This window comes from Scyliorhinus torazame, chromosome 14 (assembly GCF_047496885.1).
Source record: "Scyliorhinus torazame isolate Kashiwa2021f chromosome 14, sScyTor2.1, whole genome shotgun sequence".
Lineage (NCBI taxonomy): Eukaryota > Metazoa > Chordata > Chondrichthyes > Carcharhiniformes > Scyliorhinidae > Scyliorhinus > Scyliorhinus torazame.
In genome coordinates, this window is record NC_092720.1 from 70,937,679 (window position 1) to 70,959,928 (window position 22,250).

Genomic DNA, 22,250 nt, shown 5'->3' on the forward strand with positions numbered 1-22,250 from the left:
TTGACTCTTAACTGTCCCCATTAGGATGGGCTAGCAAACCACTCAGTTCAAGGGCAATTAGGGATTGCAACAAATCCCACGCCCCAAGAACAAATAGAAAAATGCAATCCCCTCTTTCACTCTTTCCCAGGCATTGCTTTAAATGTTGCAGCAGGAAATGGAGTCTGCACACTAAGTCTGACACCTGAACCATTTATTTGCTGGATAATATGCATGAGGTATGAGGTGCTTGACCTGTTTGCCTCCAGACCACACTCCTCACGAGAGCAATATTTGCAGCATACCTCAAGATCATCCCTACATACTGTGCCCAGAGAATCTTTGAAAGAAATTAAAAGATGATGGCAGACTATAAGTGGGTGACCAAGATATGGCAACACAATAGTAATGTACACTATGTAGATGGCTGAGGTAGACAAATGTCAAAAGTTACATATGTTCTTCTCTAAGTCTGAATAAAGATTGTAGACTTCCAGTTAACACAAATACTTTATTCAGTAGGTTTGTTCTGTTTCCAGAGCTTAACTAGATATAATAGTCAAGAGGTATGACAGTGAAGCTAAGGTAAGCTGCCTATGCTGAGCTGTCTCTGTGTGCTGCTGCTCGCTAACCCCGTGCTTCTGAAAGAGGCGGATCCTACCTTGGGCTGGACCCTTTATACCCGTCTCTGATGCCCTCAAGTGATGCTGTGGCTGTTACACCAGGCACTACGGCACAGATGTATGTGCAGATGTATGTACAGATGTACAGATCACTACATTATATACATTGTTTAAGCAACTGTATACCATACTCCAGGTGTGGTCTCATCAATGCCATGTATAGTTGTAGCAACATCCCTACTTTTAGATTTTTTTTCCCCTGGCAATGAAGGCCGATATTCCATTTACCTCCCTAATTACTTGCTGTACCTGCATGCAAATTGTTTGTGTTTCACTTATGAGGATAGTCATATCCCTCTGTACACACTGAATTCCGTAATCCCTGTCCATGTATGTAATATTTTACTTTTATATTCTTCCTACCAAAATGGTAATATCACATTTTTCCACATTATATCCCATCTGCCGCATATTTGTCCACTCAGGTAACTTATCTATATTCCTTTGCAGACCTCTTGTGTACTCACCGCTTGCTTTCCTGTCCATATTGGTATTATTCCATTGGCCTGGATTTTCAGATGGCGGGATTTCCCTTCCTGCGATCTGCCGAGCGAGTGCCCCATAACCATTCCACGCATGAATCAGCTCAATTGGCTGTAGGCGAGACTTCAGGCGCTCACTCGGGAGGAAGTCCCACCTTCGAGAGAACGAGATCAGGCCGGGTGGGAACTCGAGAGGGAATCCCATTATTTCAATTTCATGCTGCCCACCCCGACCCTATGCTTAAAAAAACCCTGGTGGAAGAGTGTGGAAGTTCAGATATTTAGGTGCTGAGGACAAAAATGAACAGTAGGAGTATACTTGAACCAATTGCAGATTTGTGCAATTAGACTTTCATGTAAGGAAAATTGAGGTTTTGTACCATGCCTTTTGAATTGCTCCCACTTTCTCTTTGCATTGCTCATAATGTAGAAGTGCCTTCCCCTCAAGTTCTAGTCAAGTGTCATTGTTTCCAAATTGAGTTCACATAGATGATTGTGTTAAAGTTAGAAGGCTTTCTGCACCATTGGTTCACCACTGAACCAATTCCTTCTTCAAATTTGTGGCTGCAAAGAGTCTGTTTTATTTCTTCATTCTGGATGAGCGATGTCAACATGGCTCGGCCACCTCCCATCTTGCTCCTCTCTTTGTGATTATACACCAGCGTTACGAACTGGACTTTTCTGAACAAGGTAACAATAATGTTTCCCGTTGCAATTCTGCCTTACACTTTCTGCAGTGTGAAGAAAAGCGACAAAAATGGTACATGTTCTCATGGTCTGGGAGCTCGCTCTCTGAAGGTGCCAGAGATGGACATTTATTTGGGTTCATGTCACTTCTGGATGAAAAGTATGCATGAATGCAAAGGTGACTAATTAACCGTGCATTTCTCCTAATGCCAATGAATTGCTTTCCCACGTGACCTTGGGTAGGATGAACCTCGCACTACATTCACTCACTCAGCCGCTTCCACCTATGTAGTATGCACTCAGGTTTAACCGTTAGCAGCTGAATGTCATTTTTTGGCTGCATCTTTTGTGACAACATTTTCAAGTATCATTGTTATATCAGAAAGGCTTAGACATATTCCACATTGCATTTATTTCAGCAAGTTTATACTTTCACACTTTTAGTCACGATCAGCATTACTTTAAAGGTTACTGGCTCACCTAATTTTAAAAATCCCAATAAAACAAATGTATTCTCATGTCACTGTATGGGGAACATAAAGAAAAAATGGATACAGCTTTTTTACGCAACATCCAGTGAGGATAACACTCCTGCCACCTATATAACTACAGCATTGTCACCAAGTGCTAAATGCTAGATCTGGGCTCTGATTTCTTTCTCATTTCTTGTAATTATAGGTTAGTGATCCCGGAGTAGACAATGGGCACAATTTAATGGAAAAAAAGAGTTCTGTTTTGGGCACTCAGCTCGGCAGTGCAGGAAGAGATTGAGACACCATTTTTAAATGGAGCCCTGATCTCTCGACCTCTGCCGCGACATCCAGACAACCCCCCTCCAATTTACCAATTAGGCAGTCCCCAGGTCCCCCCACACCGCACCCCACCAGGCAGGGCACGCCCACGGCCTAGTCCCTGGCACTGGTAACCTAGCACACCAGCACCGAGGCACTGCCAGCCTGGCAGTGCCACCTGGGAACTGCTAGGTTGAAGGTGCCAGGCTGGCAGTGCCATGGTGCCCAGGTGGTATTGAGAGCCAGGTTATCACCCTGCCCAGAGTCCGACCACCCAGGGACCTCCGATCGCCTGGGAGATCCTGGGACACCGACTACCTACTCACTTGAATATGCAAGTCTGCATCCTGACCATTGAGGGCGAGATCCAGATCTCGATGCCTCGCGAGATCGCGTCATTTTGTCACCAAGTCGAGGTTCTTATTCACAATGAAGAAAAAGCAATCTGTTTAACAATGACCATAGGATGCATACAATGAAGTGTTAATATGGTGGATTCCATTAGTTGGGTGGTAACTCACTCAAATAGTCCTTGATGGACTTACTGCTCCATTAGTAGCAAAAATTAATCTTCTACCACTTTGACAGAGACCTGCTACTGGGTGACTTTGGTGTCTGTTTCAGCAGTAAACGTCTTATAAAAGGCAAATAGGGGTCGTATGAAGTAAATTGAACCCCAACTGGTTGGAATAGGCACCATCTACTCTGACCACTGGTAATGGAACCAAAGGATCTCTGCAGAAGGTAAGTTTAAATAATTTTTGCAGGGCAGAACACCACAGAATTAATCTTTATTACTCTAGGCCCCAGCGACATAATCAGGGCTGTTGCTTTCCCAGCATCCCCCACTTACAAAATTATTACCATCTCGCCCGCCTGAGTTGCTTTACTATGACCTGGCACCCTTTGAATCACCTAACCATGGGCTCGTCTGCATGCAGTGATCTAAATTTGGATTTGCAAGTTCCATGGTCTGGTCTCGTCAACCCCCGAACAGGTGAATAACAGGGAAGCTCCATTGTTCAGCTGACCTGAGGGACCTGACATCAATGAGAAGGAAAGTAAATTTGCAGATTTCTTTCAAAATGGAAGAAAGTTTCCCCCTTTCCTCTGGCCCCCTTCTATTCCTCCCCTGTCCATCCGTCTTCCTTCCCGGCTCCAATACTAACTGGCTCCAATGATAGGAAACATGGCATGTAGAGCAGCACCAGTGTTTAGCAAGAGTTTTTGTCTTATAGGCCTAGAGTCTCTAGGCTGCGGAGGATCATACCCCGGATGTACCCAGAATTTTGCTGGACAGCCCTTTGGAGGTCCCCATGACTACATGGGAATTGCCCGGTAAGTTTTAGCTGCATCTGGAACTTTTCAAGACTGATTTAAGTGGGAGATTTCAGATGGTTCTGACTTGCTTAGCAGAATAGTTACCCAGGAAGACGTTGGAAGGATTAAAACCAGTTCTAACTCCTTGGTAACTATGCTACTAAAACCCCAACTCCCCACTGGATCACCTGACTAACCTATCCCAGCCCTGACCACCTGATTATCCTTTTCCCAACCCCCAAACACACCCCACCCTCTCATCCGCTCACCCATTTACCTTTTCATAGCTTGTTCTGGCGGCTTGGGGGGATTTAAACTAGCAGCTTTTACAGCTAGAGCTGTAAAAAGGCAGCATGGCTTGGTTTCCCCCAATGCTGCTACACCAGGAGAAGGATTCGAAGAGCAGGTTTGCTCCACATTTCTCAGGAGGCCTGGTTCAGAGGTCCGGGTGATGAGTGGAGGGGCAATCGAATGGTAATAGCCAGTCCTCGGAAGATTTGGCTCTAAAATTTCTCATAAGCACATCAAAATTACATTTTGTATGCTCACAGGTTTTGCATAAGACGATCCTCAAGAGAGTAATCTTATTCTGCTTCTCCTTCACACCTTTTGAAAGCTTCAACCTCATGACTGAATAATAATAATAATAAACGTTGCCAGGGCTACGTCACAGCCATACAACTGCCATGAACCCGCCAATCCAGAAGAGTTCAGGTATGACAAATGCCAAGACTTGCAGGGGAACAATATTACAGCCAACACTAAAATACATTCAGCCATCTCTCCTGAATCAGTCAATTATTGAAGTGAACTCCTTGGAATTTAAGATGAAATATATCATGTCCTCCTTTAATTAGAAGAGAAACAATATATTTCTCTCTGTGCTGCTCATGCACAGTTAAAATATTGACTGGTTTCACATGATACAACCCATAGGAAAACAACACCTATGTGTGCAAATATGTGGATCCATAATAATTTCTAATGAATCACTTCATAAATTATTCACAATAAGTAATGTCACTGTCTGGTTCTTCAATTGATAGATAAACTAAACCCTGTCAGTCAACTAACTCTTATGTTGATGCAAAAGCAAGCTACTGCAGTTGCTGAAAATCTGAAATCAAAGCAGAACATTCTGGAAAGCAGCATCTATAGAGAGAAGCAGAGTTAATCGGGCAGATTTGAGCTACCGTCGAGTCAGGAAACTCCCTGACTTGGTAAACCTGCCTCGATTATAAAAAGCCCTATGACATGCAACTTTAGAACCAGGAAAGTGGGCGCTTAATTGAGTGTGGCATGTCAAACATAGAAGCAGATTGGAGGCGGCCTCAGTGGTGGGTGTACTAAGACCGGCCAGTTAGAAGGCCCACCTCAGTTCTCTGGGACTTTGTTGGCAATTATTTTAGAAGCTGTTTGGTGCTCCAGCCCTCAATGCCTCACCCCCCCCCCCACCTCCTATTCAATCCCCATGCCCTTCTACTTGCCCCTCATCCCTCCATGCCACTTCTTATCCACCCATGTCACATCAGGTATTTGCCCAGGATCCACTATGGATAATCATCAGGAGCCATGTAAATTAGAAAAAATTAAACTTCTAGCAAATTAAACTTCTAGCAATCTAGTAGAGATCATACACATGTGATCCAGAAAATGCTCTCATTCATGAAATCCACACAAAAATATTAAATCCCCTCAAGGATTTGATCGGTTTCCAAACAAACATCTAGCCAGTAACCACATCAAATGTAGATAATCCTTTAAAAGACTCATTAAGCTGTTATCAAAAACGTGAGCTTGACCCCCTGCTGCAATAAGTGCATTTTGAGCTTTTGAAACTCAGCCAAGCATCCATAATAGCCTGTGGGAAATGGCAACAATGAACCCTGTTGAAACAGCAGGTGCAAATAGTAGTATGTTTTCTTCTAACCTGCACAGATGGCCTGTTAATAAAACCAGTCCAGCAGCTGTTTTAAAAAAAAAAACCTCTGACAATGTCAGCCCTTTTTGTGTTAGTTTTTAAAGACCTGGGAATTTAATAGAATTTACAGTGCAGAAGGAGGCCATTCGGCCCATCGAGCCTGCACCGGCTCTTTGAAAGAGCACCCTACCCAAGCCCACACCTCCTCCCCATAACCCAGTAACCCCACCCAACACTAAGTACAATTTTGGACACTAAGGGCAATTTAGCATGGCCAATCCGCCTAACCTGCACATCTTTGGACTGTGGGAGGAAACCGGAGCACACGGAGGAAACCCACGCACACACGGGGAGAACGTGCAGATTCCGCACACACGGGGAGAACATGCAGATTCCGCACAGACAGTGACCCAAGCCGGGAATTGAAACTGGGACCTTGGAGCTGTGAAGCAATTGTGCTGACCACCATGCTACCGTGCTGCCCTTAAATAAAATCAGGCTTTATCAACGATGTTTACATCATAAATTCATGTCTCTCACACCACAGGTTAAGACCCTTGAAATAGCAAAACTAAGGTTTGTATGAACACAACACTAATTCAAATAGCCCTTTTAAGTTTGGACTGCCCCTGTGATTCATTTCCTGCCATCTTCCCCCACTTGTATGAATGGGGGTGGGACTTCTGAATTTGGATCTTGCCTGCCATTTTTGAAGGCCTCGAGTCTATCCGCCTCTGTGAAAATCTGGCCGATGTTTCAGGCCTATTACTTTCCATTAATAATAGCCTTTAGTATTGTCACCAGTAGGTATACATTAAAACTGCAATGAAGTTACTGGGAAAATCCAGTAGTCTCCACGCTCCGGCGCCTGTTCAGGTACACCGAGGGAGAATTCAGAATGTCCAATTCACCTAACAGCACGTTTTTCGGGACTTGTGGGAGGAAACCGGAGCACCCGGAGGACACCCACACAGTTACGGGGAGACCGTGCAGACTCCGCACAGACGGAAGAACATCTGATGAAAGTTCACAAACCTGAAATGTTGTCTCGATAGTTGTTGTAATCACTGCTTTTGCCTTTGTTCATGTAGTGATCAGTCTTTGCATCAAACATGTACTGAGACACCACTCCTTCCCTCCAAGAAGTTCATGCAGGTTTTGCAGGAATGCCTATTTCCATTGCTTATTAAGTTTGAGCAGTAAAGCATCAACACCTGGAGCTTTGCTGTTGGAAAGCGAGTCAAAGTTCCTCGACTGTGGGTTTGGTAACCCGCTCTGCCATGACAGGCAAACTCTCGAAGGTGTCTCGAGCTTTTTCGGTGATCAGTTTCTCCCTACAGTACAACTCGAGGTATTGTTTCACCCATGTCCCCAACTGTTCATTGCAATCGGTGCTGACCTCCTCTGCCTTTGTTTTCGGTGGAGCTGTTTTCTTTTCTGTTGCCTTTTTGATCACATCATACATGCCCTTAGCATTCCATGTGTCTGAGGATATCTGGATAGTCTGGCAAAGCTGTGACCAGTATAAACAGGTAGTCTTGGTGCATTGCCTAACAGTCTATTAGACTTAAATTCTAGCAGATCTTGGAGCATTCAGAGTCTGCTCACCCAGACCACGCTTGCAATTAATGAGAACGGATAGCTTGGCTTCAAAGACTGCTGTCAACCTCAAACCAATCCGAGGTTTCTGCCCTGGTTTCCCATGTGTAGGATGGTAAATCGACTGGATTGACAGGTGCTGACCAGCATTTCCACACACAAGCCGCACAAAATGGAACGTACTTCTGTGGTATTATAGGTATTATGATACCATTGGTAGAAACTGTATGCTTTCTATTGGTTAGGATGTATGGTAGCTCTGCCCTGCTAGGCGGGGTATAAGAACCCGTGCCGCCCAGCAGCCTTCATTCTGTACCTGAGCTGCTGGGGGAAACAACTAGCTTATTAAAGCCTTCAGTTGGACTACAACCTCGCTTTAGTGGTCATTGATCGTGCATCAATTTAATAAGCTAGTTTTTTTAAAGAAGAAAGGATGGAGCTCCGAATCAAGCCGGAGTGTCTGCAACTTAGCCCCCACGCGGCAAACTCAGCGGCAATCTTTAAGCACTGGCTGGCGTGCTTTAAAGGGTATCTCGAGATGGCCGAAAACGCATCCGAAAACGGAGAGCTGCAAGTGAAACTGCAAGTCCTGCACTCAAGGTGAGCCCGGAGATTTACACCCTCGTCGAGGAAGCGGAAGACTTCGCTGCAGCAATAGAGCTGCTAAAAGGACACTATATTCACCCGGTAAACCAGGTCTACACCCGGCACCTGCTTGCAGCAAGGCGACAAACCCTTGGGGAATCGCTGGAAGAATTCTACTGTGCACTCCTGGTGTTGGGAAGAAACTGCAGCTGCCCGCAGGTTTCGGCGAGCGAACACACGGAACTCTTAGTCCGGGATGCTTTCGTGGCAGGTATGCTATCCTCACAAATCCGCATACAACTGTTAGAAAAAGACACCCTGTGTCTCAGGGAGGGTCGGGCCCTTGCAGGTTCCCTGGACGTGGCCTCCAGGAACGCCCAAGCTTACATTCCCGACTGCGCGGCAGGCCCATGGTCAGCGTGGAACCCGTCCGCGGCTGACCCAGAGACTTCCCCCATCCCCCCACAGGCATTCGCTGCAAGGCGGCCTGGCAACCCCGGGGAGCCCCGCTGCTACTTTTGCGGGCAGGACAAGCACCCCCACCAGCGCTGCCCGGCCCACGCATCCACCTGCAAGGGATGCGGCAAAAAGGGTCATTGTGTGGGGGTATGTCAGGCCCGTGCGGCTGTTGCGGTCTCCGGCGGCGAATGCGGACCACAACCACAAACCTCTCCACGGGCCCCGTGCGGCCAACGCTTACCGCCATCTTCATATTCCAGGGCCACGTGCGGACCCCAGGCGCCGCCATCTTGTTCCACGGACGCCACGTTGGAGGGATGGGCGCCGCCATTTTGTGCACCCCCAGCCATGTGCGACCAATGGCAGCCGCCATCTTGGATGAACCCCCAGGACCCCAGCTCGGCTGACCATGCAATGCCCGAAGAGAACTCTCAACTGCTGCGATTAGCCTCGGTGACCCTGGATCAGTCTCGGCCTCGACCACTCTCAATTGCTACGACGACCGTATTCATCAACGGGCATGAGACGTCCTGCCTACTCGACTCTGGGAGCACGGAGAGCTTCATGCACCCTGACACGGTAAGGCACTGTTCTCTCCTCATCCACCCCGTTCATCAAAAAATCTCCCTTGCCTCCGGTTCACACACACTGGAGATAAAAGGGGTTTTGTGCAGCAAACCTCACAGTCTAGGGAAGGGAGTTCAAAAATTTCCGTCTGTACGTCCTTCCCCACCTCTGCGCAGCTACACTCCTGGGTTTAGACTTCCAATGTAACCTTCAAATTCGGCGGTCCTATACCCCCTTTACTGTCTGCGGCCTCGCGACCCTTCAGGTCGACCCGCCTTCCCTGTTTGCGAACCTCACCCCGGATTGCAAACCCGTCGCCACCAGGAGCAGACGCTACAGTGCCCAGGACCAGATCTTTATTAGGTCAGAGGTCCAAAGGCTACTGAGGGAAGGGGTCATTGAAGCCAGTAACAGCCACTGGAGAGCTCAAGTAGTGGTGGTAAAGACCGGGGAGAAGCATAGGATGGTCATCGACTACAGTCAGACCATCAACAGGTTTACGCAGCTGGACGCGTACCCGCTCCCCCGCATATCCGACCTGGTAAACAGGATCGCGCATTATAAGGTCTTCTCCACGGTGGATCTCAAGTCCGCCTACCACCAGCTTCCCATCCGCACTAGTGAACGCAAATACACTGCCTTTGAGGCAGATGGGCGGCTCTATCACTTCTTAAGGGTTCCCTTTGGTGTCACTAACGGGGTCTCGGTCTTCCAACGAGAGATGGACCGAATGGTTGACCGGTACGGTTTACGGGCAACATTCCCGCATCTCGATAATGTCACCATCTGCGGCCATGACCAGCAGGACCACGACACCAACCTCCGAAAATTTCTCCAGACCGCTAAAATCTTTAACGTTACATACAACAAGGATAAATGCATGTTTAGCACTGATCGTCTAGCCATCCTCGGCTACGTTGTGCGAAATGGAGTTATAGGCCCTGACCCTGAACGCATGCGCCCCCTTATGGAGTTCCTCCTCCCTCACTGCTCCAAGGCCCTGAAGCGCTGCCTAGGTTTTTTTTTAGCTACTACGCCCAGTGGGTCCCCAACTATGTGGACAAAGCCCGTCCCCTGATCCAATCCACAGCTTTTCCCCTGTCGATAGAGGCCCGCCAGGTCTTCAGCCGCATCAAAGCAGACATTGCAAAGGCCATGATGCACGCCAACGACGAGTCCCTCCCCTTCCAGGTCGAGAACGATGCGTCCGACATAGCTCTGGCGGCCACCCTCAACCAAGCGGGCAGACCCGTGGCCTTCTTCTCTCATACCCTCCATGCTTCCAAAATCCACCATTCCTCAGTCAAAAAGGAAGCCCAGGCCATAGTAGAAGCTGAGTGACATTGGAGGCATTACCTGGCCGGCAGGAGATTCACTCTCCTCACGGACCAACGGTCGGTTGCTTTCATGTTTGATAACGCACAGCGGGGCAGGATAAAAAAACGACAAGATCTTGCGGTGGAGGTCGAACTCTCCACCTACAAATACGAGATCGTGTATCGTCCCGGGAAGCTAAACGAGCCTCCTGACGCCCTATCCCGCAGCACATGTGCCATTGCACAAGTGGACCGCCTCCGAGCCCTCCACGAGGACCTCTGCCACCCGGGGGTCACTCGCTTTTTCCACTTTATCAAGGCCAGCAACCTGCCCTACTCCATCGAGGAGGTCAGGACAGCCACCAGGGACTGCCAAATCTGCGCGGAGTGCAAACCGCACTTCTACCGACCAGAGAAAGCGCACCTGATAAAGGCTTCCCGTTCCTTTGAACGCTGCAGCATGGACTTCAAAGGCCCCCTCCCCTCCACCGACCGCAACACGTACTTCCTGAACGTGATTGGCGAGTACTCCCAGTTCCCATTCGCCATCCCCTGCCCCGACATGACCGCAACCACTGTCATCAAGGTCCTCCATAGCATCTTTGCACTGTTCGGGTTCCCCGCTTACATACACAGTGATAGGGGTTCCTCCTTTATGAGCGACGAACTGCGTCAATTCCTGCTCAGCAAGGGCATCGCCTCGAGCAGGACGACCAGTTACAACCCCCGGGGTAACGGACAGGGAGAATGGAACGGTCTGGAAGACCGTCCTACTGGCCCTACGGTCCAGGAACCTCCCAGTCTCCCGCTGGCAGGAAGTCCTCCCGGATGCCCTCCACTCCATCCGGTCACTGTTTTGTACGACCACCAACCAGACACCTCACGAACGTCTCCTTGTTTTCCCTAGGAAGTCCTCCTCTGGGACCTCGCTCCCGACCTGGCTGGCAGCACCCGGACCCATCCTGCTCCGAAAACACGTGCGGGCGCAAAAGTCGGACCCGTTGGTCGAGAGGGTCCATCTGCTCCATGATAACCCCCAGTACGCCTACGTGGCGTACCCCGACGGCCGACAAGATACAGTCTCCCTACGGGACCTGCCGCCTGCCAGAACCCCACGCACATCCCAGCCACCAGTCCCACCCTCCCCTCCACCACAGCACCTTACAGGAGGATCGGTCCTTACGCCGGCCCCGTCTAGGCCCCCCCACCCACCGACGCCCCCCGCAGGCGCTCCCTTCCCAGGTCAACCGTTTTCCCCACCAGCGCCGTCTAGGGGTGCCGAAGCTGCCATGGAGATCGAAGCCACGCGCCCGGAGTCACAGACACCCGAGCCTCCGCCGGAGTCACCACCGAAGCTCCGACGATCAGGGCCCCCAATCGACTGATTGCTTCATTTTAATTGTAAACTGTAAATGTAAACCATCAAATGTACATAGCTATCAGAATTGTAAGTAGTTACTAAACACTGTACGGAGGTATTACGGTACCTCCATAACTAATTATACCACGTTGCCATTTCTTGTAGTTTCAGGCCACCACACCCGTCGGACTCTTTTTTAACAGGGGGTGAATGTGGTATTATAGGTATTACGGTACCTGATAGGCTGAAGCACCATTGGTGGAAACTGTATGCATTCTATTGGTTAGGATATGGTAGCTCCGCCCTGCTTGGCGGGGTATAAGAACCCGTGCCGCCCCAGCAGCCTTCATTCTGTACCTGAGCTGCTGGGGGAAACATCTAGCTTATTAAAGCCTTCAGTTGGACTACAACCTCGCTTTAGTGGTCATTGATCTTGCATCAACTTCCAAACACCATTTACAAGACTGCACCATTTAGTTTCCTGCAAGAAAATTCTAGATTTGACTGAATAATGAAATAGATCAAGTAAGTGAACTAAATAACTCAGGATATTTTTCAAAAAGTATATGGCTGTCTTTTTTTTCTTCTTGCCTGAAATTGGTCTGCGCTAACCTGTTAGCACAGCTTAGGCTTCCATTAAACAAGACTGCAGAGCTGCAATATGATCTTCCCACTAAGAAAAGATTGGTTTTGTCTTGTATATTGCAGTTTTACAGTTGTGCATTTTGAAGAAGATTTGAATGCACTGAGGTAGTTTTTAAACTTGCTGACTGTGCTTCAAACTGGCCTTAAAACTGGCCATGTAGGTTGGGCACAGATATTAAACAACTCTATTTCATTTTCCATTGAAAACAATTGAAAGGAAAATGATGCAGTTTCTATAATGGGCAGCCAATCCTCCACACCAGCTTCAGATGTGGGTAATAAATTGAAAGACTACCTCCCAAGTTTCCAAGCAATTTGTTAATTTTGTTTTCACTTCAGAGGGCGAGTCTGAATCTAGAATCCCTACAACGCAAAAAGAGGCCATTCGGCCCATCAAGTCTGTACTGGCCCTCTGAAAGAGTACCCTCCCTCGACCCCCCCCCCCCCCCCCCCTCGCTCTATCCCCATAACCTTGGGCACTAAGGGGCAATTTAACATGACCATTCCACCTAATCTGCACATCATTGGACAATGGGAGGAAACCGGAGCACCCGTGGTAATCCCTTGCAGCCACGAGGAGACTATGCAAACTCCACACAGACACCCACCCAAGGTTAGAATACTGAGAGAGAGTATCTGTGGTAGCTATTGACAAAACAAAATACAGAGGTGATAATGTAATTGTGAAATGTGCATCTTTTTCTAATCTAAAAACCTTATTTGCGAGGAGATTATTTTGTAAAACACAAGCAATTTAGTCGGTGCTCCGAGATACTGATATTGCCCCAGTCAGTCCTCCTGAATGCTGTAGCCTCTTTGCTTTGTATTCTCAGACCCTGTCTGGCCCTAAAGCTTTGCAGACCAAAGCACACTCCTTCCCAGTATTTCAGGCACAGGAATCCACTCATCAATACCACCAGATAGCTGGGAGACTGTCTCCGGTTTTGCAAGATCTGACACAACATGATGGGCTAGATAGCTTTTTCCTGTGCTCGCCCTTTATTTCATTATCTGCCTGTCTTTTCTACCCAAAATGCTCCATCACCAGTAATGACAGACTTCGGTATGTCCACTCTTCTCAATCAATGAAGTAAGAACCTTGGGCTTTCAGTGTTTGCCCTGTAGTGTCAAAGTAACCCAAGGTGCTCCCAACCCCAAATCGGTCAGATTTTGATACCTATCCCCGGCACTGTCGGGGATCAAAACCTCTCTGAAAGCAGCACTCACCCTACCCACCAAGACTGGGAACTCTACCACCACAGTTGTGGCACACCTTATATCACACTGTTCCAGACTCTAGCCCTCTCCCTGGTGCATGCACTTTTCATCCTCTACCATCATAAGTAATAAAACATTGATGGTTTGCATAGAAAAATCTTAGTTTATCATAGATTTTGGCAAGTGACAGGGAAGTTAAAATTACATTAAAATTTACCAGCTGTTAGCACTGACGGTTCTATATCACTCTTTCAAGTTTATTGTTATAAAGTGAAAGCCGGCCCTGACAGCAGTAGCTATAATGACAAGGGACTTGGACATTTTGCCAAGGAAGGATTTATTCTCTACCTAACCTCCCAAAATCCTGCTGAGATCCTGTGAATTGAGATTTTCCTGCTTATCTTTTCTGGATGTCACTCCTAATGGACTCCCAACTAGTATTCCAAGGAGAAAAGGATGCACAATTAGGTCCACCTGTCCCACTTCCATCAGTGCCTTTGCACATTCAGTACAGATACTTCCTCCTTTGCCTTACCTCCCCTGCCTACACCCTCCCCCATCTGTCTGAAAATCTGGAAATGCCTTGGCAATATAATAGGGTATGTTTGCCATCGCTCTTCTTTTCATCTTGGTTTTGAATCAATTTTCCAAGACGTACAGGAAAGGAAACTCTGTGTCAATACTTCAACTGAACAACGCATGAATCCTTAATTTTTACATTTCCTAATTTTGTTAAAGTAGCTATACAATTATATACTGCTGATATGTAATTATAATGCTTTAAAGCAGAATTGGAGTAATCTATGAGCACTGTTATGGACAGGAGAGAAACAGTCGAACTGCCCTGATTTCCCCTCCCCACCTGTCTGTAAGTAGTTGAATTATTTTAAAAGTTTGTGGTGGTGTATTTTCCCAAATGCTTGCTTTGTGAGATCCAATTTACTAATAACCTTATGCTTAACTTGGAAGGTTAGTTTAATTGACATTCAAAACCCGAGGGAAAGAGTATCCACAACTTCCCATTACACCACACACACAACACACCATACAGACACATATATATACATACACACATATATACACACACACACACACATACACATAGACTCACACAGACACATACATACATATACACACACCACACACATGCAGTAATCGGGGGATAGAAACAGGAGTCTTCATACAAGGACCACAGAAATGAATGTTAGTTCACGTGAGCCCAGAGTAAGAGTGCAATGAGACATTATTTTGCATTAAGAGTTCAAGTTCAGCTAACTGAAGACAGGAGTTGTAGGGTTCACTTTGCAGTTGAGTGGATTCCACAGATGAAGTGATCAGTTCTGTAGGTGATGGTAGGGGATCTTCCAGCAAAGACAGTCTAGGATAGCCGAGAGATGGTAACCGACTGCTTGGTACTGTCCAGTTGATTAAATAACAAACTGAGGATTTCTCAATTCTCAAAAGCAGATAGAGATTTCAAAATGGTCACTCGAGTTATTTGCCCTTCGTTCTCCACATTGACCTCAAAAAGGGATCTTTCTCGAGTGTCTGGAACTGGCTTTGATTGAGCAGTGAATGTCCCAGACATTAATTATTGAAATAGTTCCCATTCCTATTGAGGGTCTGATGTCGGGAAGCTGTTATCAAGGTAGACCCAGCGACTCCACTGGAGAGGTGAGCTTATCAGGTGCAAATGACCTACATTTGGTTCCCTTTTGAAAAGGCCCTGGGTGGTCCCAAATATGAAATGAGCCTGTTAGCAACTCTGCTCGCATAATGAATTTTGATGAGCGAATCTCCTATTTTTTACGACAAGGAGTCTGAGGAATGAGATACCACTGGCTGAGGAAATATTAGGGTAGGTCTTAGACAAAGGGCCAACCATGTGACCACGTGACGTGTAGTTGCCTTGTTTTGGTTCAGCAGAAAGGCAATTTTTTTAAATGGCGAAAGAATAAAGTTCTGGATTTCTTTTTGTAACTTATGGCACACAACACCAAACATTTGTGAGTACAAATAGTTTGCCATGAATAATTTGGTGTTTGAAGATGGATATGCTGCGGAATTCTCCGTTGGCAAGATCCTCCGCTTCGCTGGCAGCACACCACTCCTCTGGGTTTCCCGACGGCATGGGGGTGCCCACAATGGGAAACCCCTTTGGCCGGTTGCGGTAAAGGAGAATCCCCCTGCCGGGGGTGGGTGGGGGCACTGCACCAGAAAACGGGGTTGGCGGGACGGAGAATCCAGGATATTTTACTTTGGTGAAAAATATTTGCACTGGTTCCAAATTCTTAGAGATACCTCACAGAAATGTTTGCCACAAAAAATCTAAATGTTTGCAATCGCCACCATTATTGTGGGAATCACAGCAAGCTCCATTTTTGTTACCATTCTGGGCACCTTTTGATTCATGTGCAGGAAATTGCCCCTGTGCTTATTGCCATTCAATTGTAATTCATTTGATCATGTTACTTTCTACCATCTAGTACATATAGATTTGAAGACTTTACCTGTCATTTTTAGCTGATCAATTCAACAATTTTTTTTGTCTATGAAAGTTGGCAGTTGGATGACCTTGTTTAGGGCTAACATTTTGAATGACTTGTTTTCATGTCTTTCCTTGAGGCTTTTTAAATTATGCCCTGAATTTTCAGGGTGGTGAGAATTTGTTGGCCGTCGTCCTGCGTGGCAGGGAATGCATCCCACCAACTCTGACGGGCCCATTGCCATTTTACGCTAAATTATGCATTGATAGGCAGCAGTTACAGAACTGTCAGCCAATCCAATTGGCCAACAGCTCTCCAGCCCCTCCAGGCACAGCACTGCAGTGCCCAGAAGAAGTACTGCAGCACCATGCCGGAATCCAAGTCCCAGGACCTTACTTCAGATAAGCACCAGGGATCCCGCAGGTGGGTGGGTAGGGGATGCTCAGGGGGGGTCGGCGGTGTCTGTGGATAGGTCAGGGTGGGAAGGAGAGCCAGAGATCCCAAGTAGCTGAAGGAAGGGCGCCCCAAATTTCAGATTGAGGTTTTGTGTGTGTCCCCCTCCCCACCACCTTCCTACCCGACATAGAGGTTGTTAACTTATTCTTTGGCACCATGCTCCAACTGGTGACTTAAGGGCCTGGCGGGGCATGGACGGGCTTCCTGTCCGAGGCCCTCTTCTTTCTGCCCCCCCCCCCCCCCACCAACTTCCCCCCCAACCATGAAATGGCATATGGGCAGGGGCAGGCAGGATCCTGGAGGAAATCCCCTCCATGCAGTTTTGCTCCTCCCCGCTTTGGCGGGGGTGGGGGGACATAAAATTGTGGTCTACCACTTTTATTACAGGATGTTTGCACTTTGTTACATGTCGCTTTTTATTTCATATATAATTTTGGCTGATAATTCAAGCAACTATTGGTTTCTTTAATATAAATAAAGCAACTGGTATTCTAGAGTTGCTAATTTGGATTTAGGCAGCGGTTGCTTATTCATAATAAGTAAGTGACAATGTAAAAATTCAATGATCACATTGGTCATTAAAGTTATTGGTCCCAATTTATAACCCATTCAAAATCCATCTAGTTGCACACAGTTAAAATTGTATCCGTTATTTCCGAGATGCAGTCAAGTAATTAAGCCTATTCACATTTTATTAAAATTGCGACTGGCTAACTGACATTTAATAAATGCTAATTTTCTTCTAATTATTATAATTATTTTCAGTAAACATTTAACTTAATTTACTGTGGAATTCCCATTGAAAAATCGTTAACCTATTTTTGTGTTATGTAACTTATTAATACTTCTGTATTTATTCTACATTTTATGTCTTAACATAGCCTAATTGTTTTATATGTTTTGATATTTATCGGGACAGGTATTCTTTTGTTGCCTATTGCAAATGTTGAAAGGAATTGGAGTTAATTTTGATCGCCAGTTTCTCCCTTGGCCAATTGTCCCAATTTTACTAACATCTTCTAATGAAGGAAGCCAATTGTGTCTAGGAATATTTAAGGTTGTTTATATGAGAATGAAAAATAAGAATTCATTTGTAATTTGTGCTGGTTTAGCACAGGGCTAAATCGCTGGCTTTGAAACCAGACCAAGGCAGGCCAGCAGCAAGGTTCAATTCCCATACCAGCCTCCCAGAACAGGCGCTGGAATGTGGCGACTAGGGGCTTTTCACAGTAACTTAATTTGAAGCCTACTTGTGACAATAAGCAATTTTCATTTTTTTCATTCATTTCATTAAACTGAAGCTGTCAATTCCCTCAAGTATATTGAGTATTCACCTTTGGTCCATCATGTGTAGCATATCTTGATGCTCTTGTGTATGAACAATCCACGAGAACAAACTCAAAATTACACATGTACAACATGCTACTGTCGTTTACCCTGCCGCTCATTCACACAACCAATTAGGTCTTATCTGCAAAAGATGACAATTAAGTTTCATTTTGAGCATGGTCACTCGGACAAGGCATAACTAATGCTAGTAACAACGCTAAACTCAATATGAGAAATAAAAATAAGAAATATATCTGGGGACTTCCCTTGGCAAGCTATTGTTTGTGCAGAAGCAACTTTAAACAAATTGCAATTCCCAGATCTATTGTAAAAGCATTCTGTTGTTAAAAATAAAACAGAAGATAAAAATTCTATCGGTGAGCCAGAGTGCAGTTTAGCTGCTGCATTGACATTTATTTCATCCTGAATTCTGTCAGATAGAAACTGTAGAAAATCACAGCACTCTTGTCATGCTGTTCTTTGTGGACACCAGCAGCTCAACATCAGTAATTGTTATTTTGCATGACGTTGCCGTCAATGGAAGGGAAACAGCTAAGCCATTATGATCATGGCCCAATAAGAACAGGTTGGCTTTGACCCAAGATGTAGGCATGCAATTTAACTGCAGGATGCAGCAATTTGACACCCCACAACAGCTGAATTGTATGCTTAGCATGGCCACATTGTGAAGCAGTTCTTCCAGTGCCTTGATGATTACACTAGGCGACAAAAGTAAAAAAAAAACTTATTGTTTTCACATTTATTTATATTTTATTCTTGTTTTCCTCAAGTTTTTTAATTCAATATTTATTTTCAAGATCTTCAAATCTATTAAGTTACTATTTAAAATATATAAAGAATTATCATAATACGATAGATTTTTAAATATTTCAGTCCCAATAGTGACTTGTTTTGAATATTTCAATTTAAATAGTGAACAAGGAAATTACAGCACCTCACTGTGAGTGAAGTAAATCAACACATAGTTGAATATGAAAACCCAAGTGGCTGCTGACTGTTATTTCAGATTGCTTGAACTCTCTGCTGCAGATTCTTCTGATTACATTCCTTTGGCTGCTATTTTTGAAAGAATAATTGTGGAGGTGAAAAACGTTGATATGAAGGCCTGTTTTAGTTCTTAAATTTGTAACTGTTTGATTGTGAACATGGCATGGTGCTAATACTAATTATTTACATTTCAAAATCCTATGCACACCAGAAGATGTTAAGCTTTTCTTCAAATCATATCAAAACATGCATTTTGAAGAAAATGTCTATAATAAGAGCTTTACACAAGTAAATAATGGCATACAAACAATTCTTGGAGCCCAGAAGCAAGGTGGATAATGAAACACCGAAATATAATTTTGTTATTGCCTGCATTTGACAAACGTGATAAAATTAATAACTTTGTTTTCAAGAAAGTAAAATTCACATAATAATACAATAAATATCTGGACAGCATCATAATATTTTCCTTAATATTTCTTTGCAATTTGTGTGCCATAAAGTTTCCACCTGTGGTACAATGTTTCTGCCGGCCTTAGGGCAAAATGGATGCATTTTTGTGATTGGCCTATCTCTAGCAAGTGGTTCCATGAAGAATATTAGTGATGTAGTGACGATGTTCTTGGATGTTTCCATTGCTCACTTCATGCTTTGGTTACAAAATAATGCTTTTGTTACCAATGTAAAACTTAAAAGATTGTTTCAATTCTAAGAATGTTATAAAAGTGTTATCATGACTAAAACGTATATTGAAAAGAAAAGTTATAAATTGAACAGTAATAGCTCAAGTCTTTTGACACAAGTCATTGTTGATTTCACTGTTGTAGGGGAAAGGCGCTAGGGCTGCAGATAAGGGTGTTACCATGGTGATGAAGGAGATACCGAGGGAGGAGTCTGGAGAAGGAAAACCCCTCCTCACTGTGACATCACAGGTGGGCAGCATCATGCCAACATCAAGTTGGCATGTGGTCATTCAGTCATGTGAACTGAATGTACGAGGACAATGTTTTGAAACACCGTTTAAGATGAAGACCCTTCCTTAAAAATGATTAATTCAGTTCATAATGATGTAATATCCAATTAATGTTTGCCTAACTGTACCATTATTAACATCCATCCCCATCCTGTATTAATTGCTTTCAAATCATTTCTATCAGAAGGACCCATCCTTTTGAATGTTTATTGGGGGGAAGGGGGCGAGGGGGGTGCATCATTGTTCATTATTTCCTCAAATGCTCTCAGTTTTGAAAAATCTAGATGAGCAGCATTTCTGCTACATTACCTGGACTAAAGTAAAGTCTTGAGTCTCATTATCAGTCTACTCGCATGTAACACACTTTTGAAGGCTGAACACCCTGTACCGTTGCTGAAGTATTCATTTAAAAACCTATTTTTAAGATGAACTTAAGTGCTGCAACTTACAAGCCATGTCAATTTTAAACCCTTAACTGTACATAATATTCATTGAATTAACAAAGGGTAGTCCTGTGAAATAAATATTCAAGAAACTGATTTTGAGCACAAATCATTTTCTTTCCCTCTTGCCAAATCACATCTTGTGCTTTATTTTCTACTTAAAGATCCTAGCTATTTTTGATCCATTGGCATTTGTGATGGCTCATGTTAGTAATGTGCTCTGTCCTTCTATACACGTGATATCTTGCCTTTTAAGTTTTCCTTCATATTGTCATCAGTGTTTTTGTGAGTACTATTTGTGCTACATCTTTATAGACCAAAATATTGTGTTGTACATCAGTATTAACATAAGTATTCCCTTGTTGGTAAATGCAAATCTCTAAATTGATGATTTCTGTATTAAACGGCACATTCAATTTTCACTCTTTTTTTTTTCCTGTTAGGCACAATGAAATGGATAGAATGTATTTTTGACCCTTTCCCATGCAACGATATTCACAAAAATGTTTGGTGTTGAAAATCTGTAGCTATTCTAATGAATTCCTGCCATAACTTCTGTCAGACATAACAGCTGAATACTAAACCTCAAGTTCATGCTTTTGCTTCCTGCATGTTGTATGAGTGGCGTGTCCAGCCACCCCTACAGTATCATCAGCAAGATGTTGGGAGTTATAGTGAAACCGGTATCAATCAGGACCAGGTACAAGAAGGGGTAGATGCGAGGCCAACCTGCATATTTAGGCCAGGATTGGGCCCTGGATTATTGAAGACAAGTGAGGTTAAAAATATTTTGTTTCCTTTATTAACAAATGGCCCTTGACATGCTACTTTTGAAGCAATTGAAATTGTTGTCTGTTAAGACAAACAAAGTACCTCAGTTGAAGCAGACATCACGGCAAAAAAAAACTCCAAAAGTAACTCCGGTGTCCAGAAATGCTAACTTCCCCTGGATAATTGCAGTGAAGTGGGAACCACCTGGCAAAACAATTTAAATCGCTAACTTTGAATGATTCAGACAGAAAGAGTTAGAAGACATAAAACCTCTTGTAACTTAAGCATAACTATTTTAAAACACCTAGACCAAGCCCTGCATGAGACGCAGCACCTCCCCATCGCCCCCCCCCCCCACCCCCCCCCCCCCCCCACCCCCCCCCCCCCCACTCTCCCCAACTAACCATCCTACACTCCCATGGGATTCCATCACTGACAAAGGACTCTCTGCCTCCCATCCAAACTTCTGATAAATTCACATCTGGCTCCCCCACATCGACCTCCGAAGCCTGATCCAGCACAGACCTCCAGTCCCTCCCATGACCTTCGATTCACCCTCCCCGACCTCTGACTCCTGTCTCCCCACCCCCATTGCCGACCACCCAAGTCCCATCTACCTTCCTTGGATACTTGCCTTCTCCCGGGCCTGTCAATTTCACTGGGCCCTTTAAACCATCCTGCTTTGGGATGATGCGGCAGGCAGTGCAGCAAAATGAGGGCGAGGCCTTATTGAATTTGACGCTGCTGGACTGCACTGTAGCCTGTGGGAACTCTTATGATGCAGGCCCCTGGCGGCCATCGGAGGTTTCAGAGCAGTTTTAAAAATAAATTTAGAGTACCCAATTCATTTTTTCCAATTAAGGGGCAATTTAGCATGGCCAATCCACCTAGCTTGCACATCTTTGGGTTATGGGGGTGAAACCCACGCAAACATGGGGAGAATGTGCAAACTCCACACGGACAGTGACCCAGAGCCAGGATCGAACCTGGGACCTCGGCGCCGTGAGACAGCTGGGCTAACCCACTGTGCCACCGTGCTGCCCCAGAGGAGGTAAGTGTGTATTAAAGTCTTGTAATTCCAGCGGGCCATCGCTTTCTGAAGCTAGTTGGAAGTTATAGCTCAAATTGAAATGACATTCCTGGAGTTGATGATTTTACACTCCACCTCCCAC

At 45.2% G+C, this 22,250-nt stretch overlaps 1 protein-coding gene across 3 annotated transcripts in view; it reads left to right on the forward strand.

Moving 5' to 3' along the window:
* LOC140389799 (PEX5-related protein-like) overlaps positions 1-22,250 on the forward strand; it is a 293,828-nt gene that overhangs the window by 91,411 nt on the left and 180,167 nt on the right. Inside the window, exon 2 of one of the 3 annotated variants that reach the window (XM_072474334.1) lies at positions 19,719-19,823. The exons of the other annotated variants lie outside the window; for them this stretch is intronic. Coding sequence (XP_072330435.1) covers positions 19,719-19,823 — 105 coding nt within the window. The remainder of the gene's footprint in view (positions 1-19,718; positions 19,824-22,250) is intronic. 3 annotated transcript variants of the gene reach the window in all.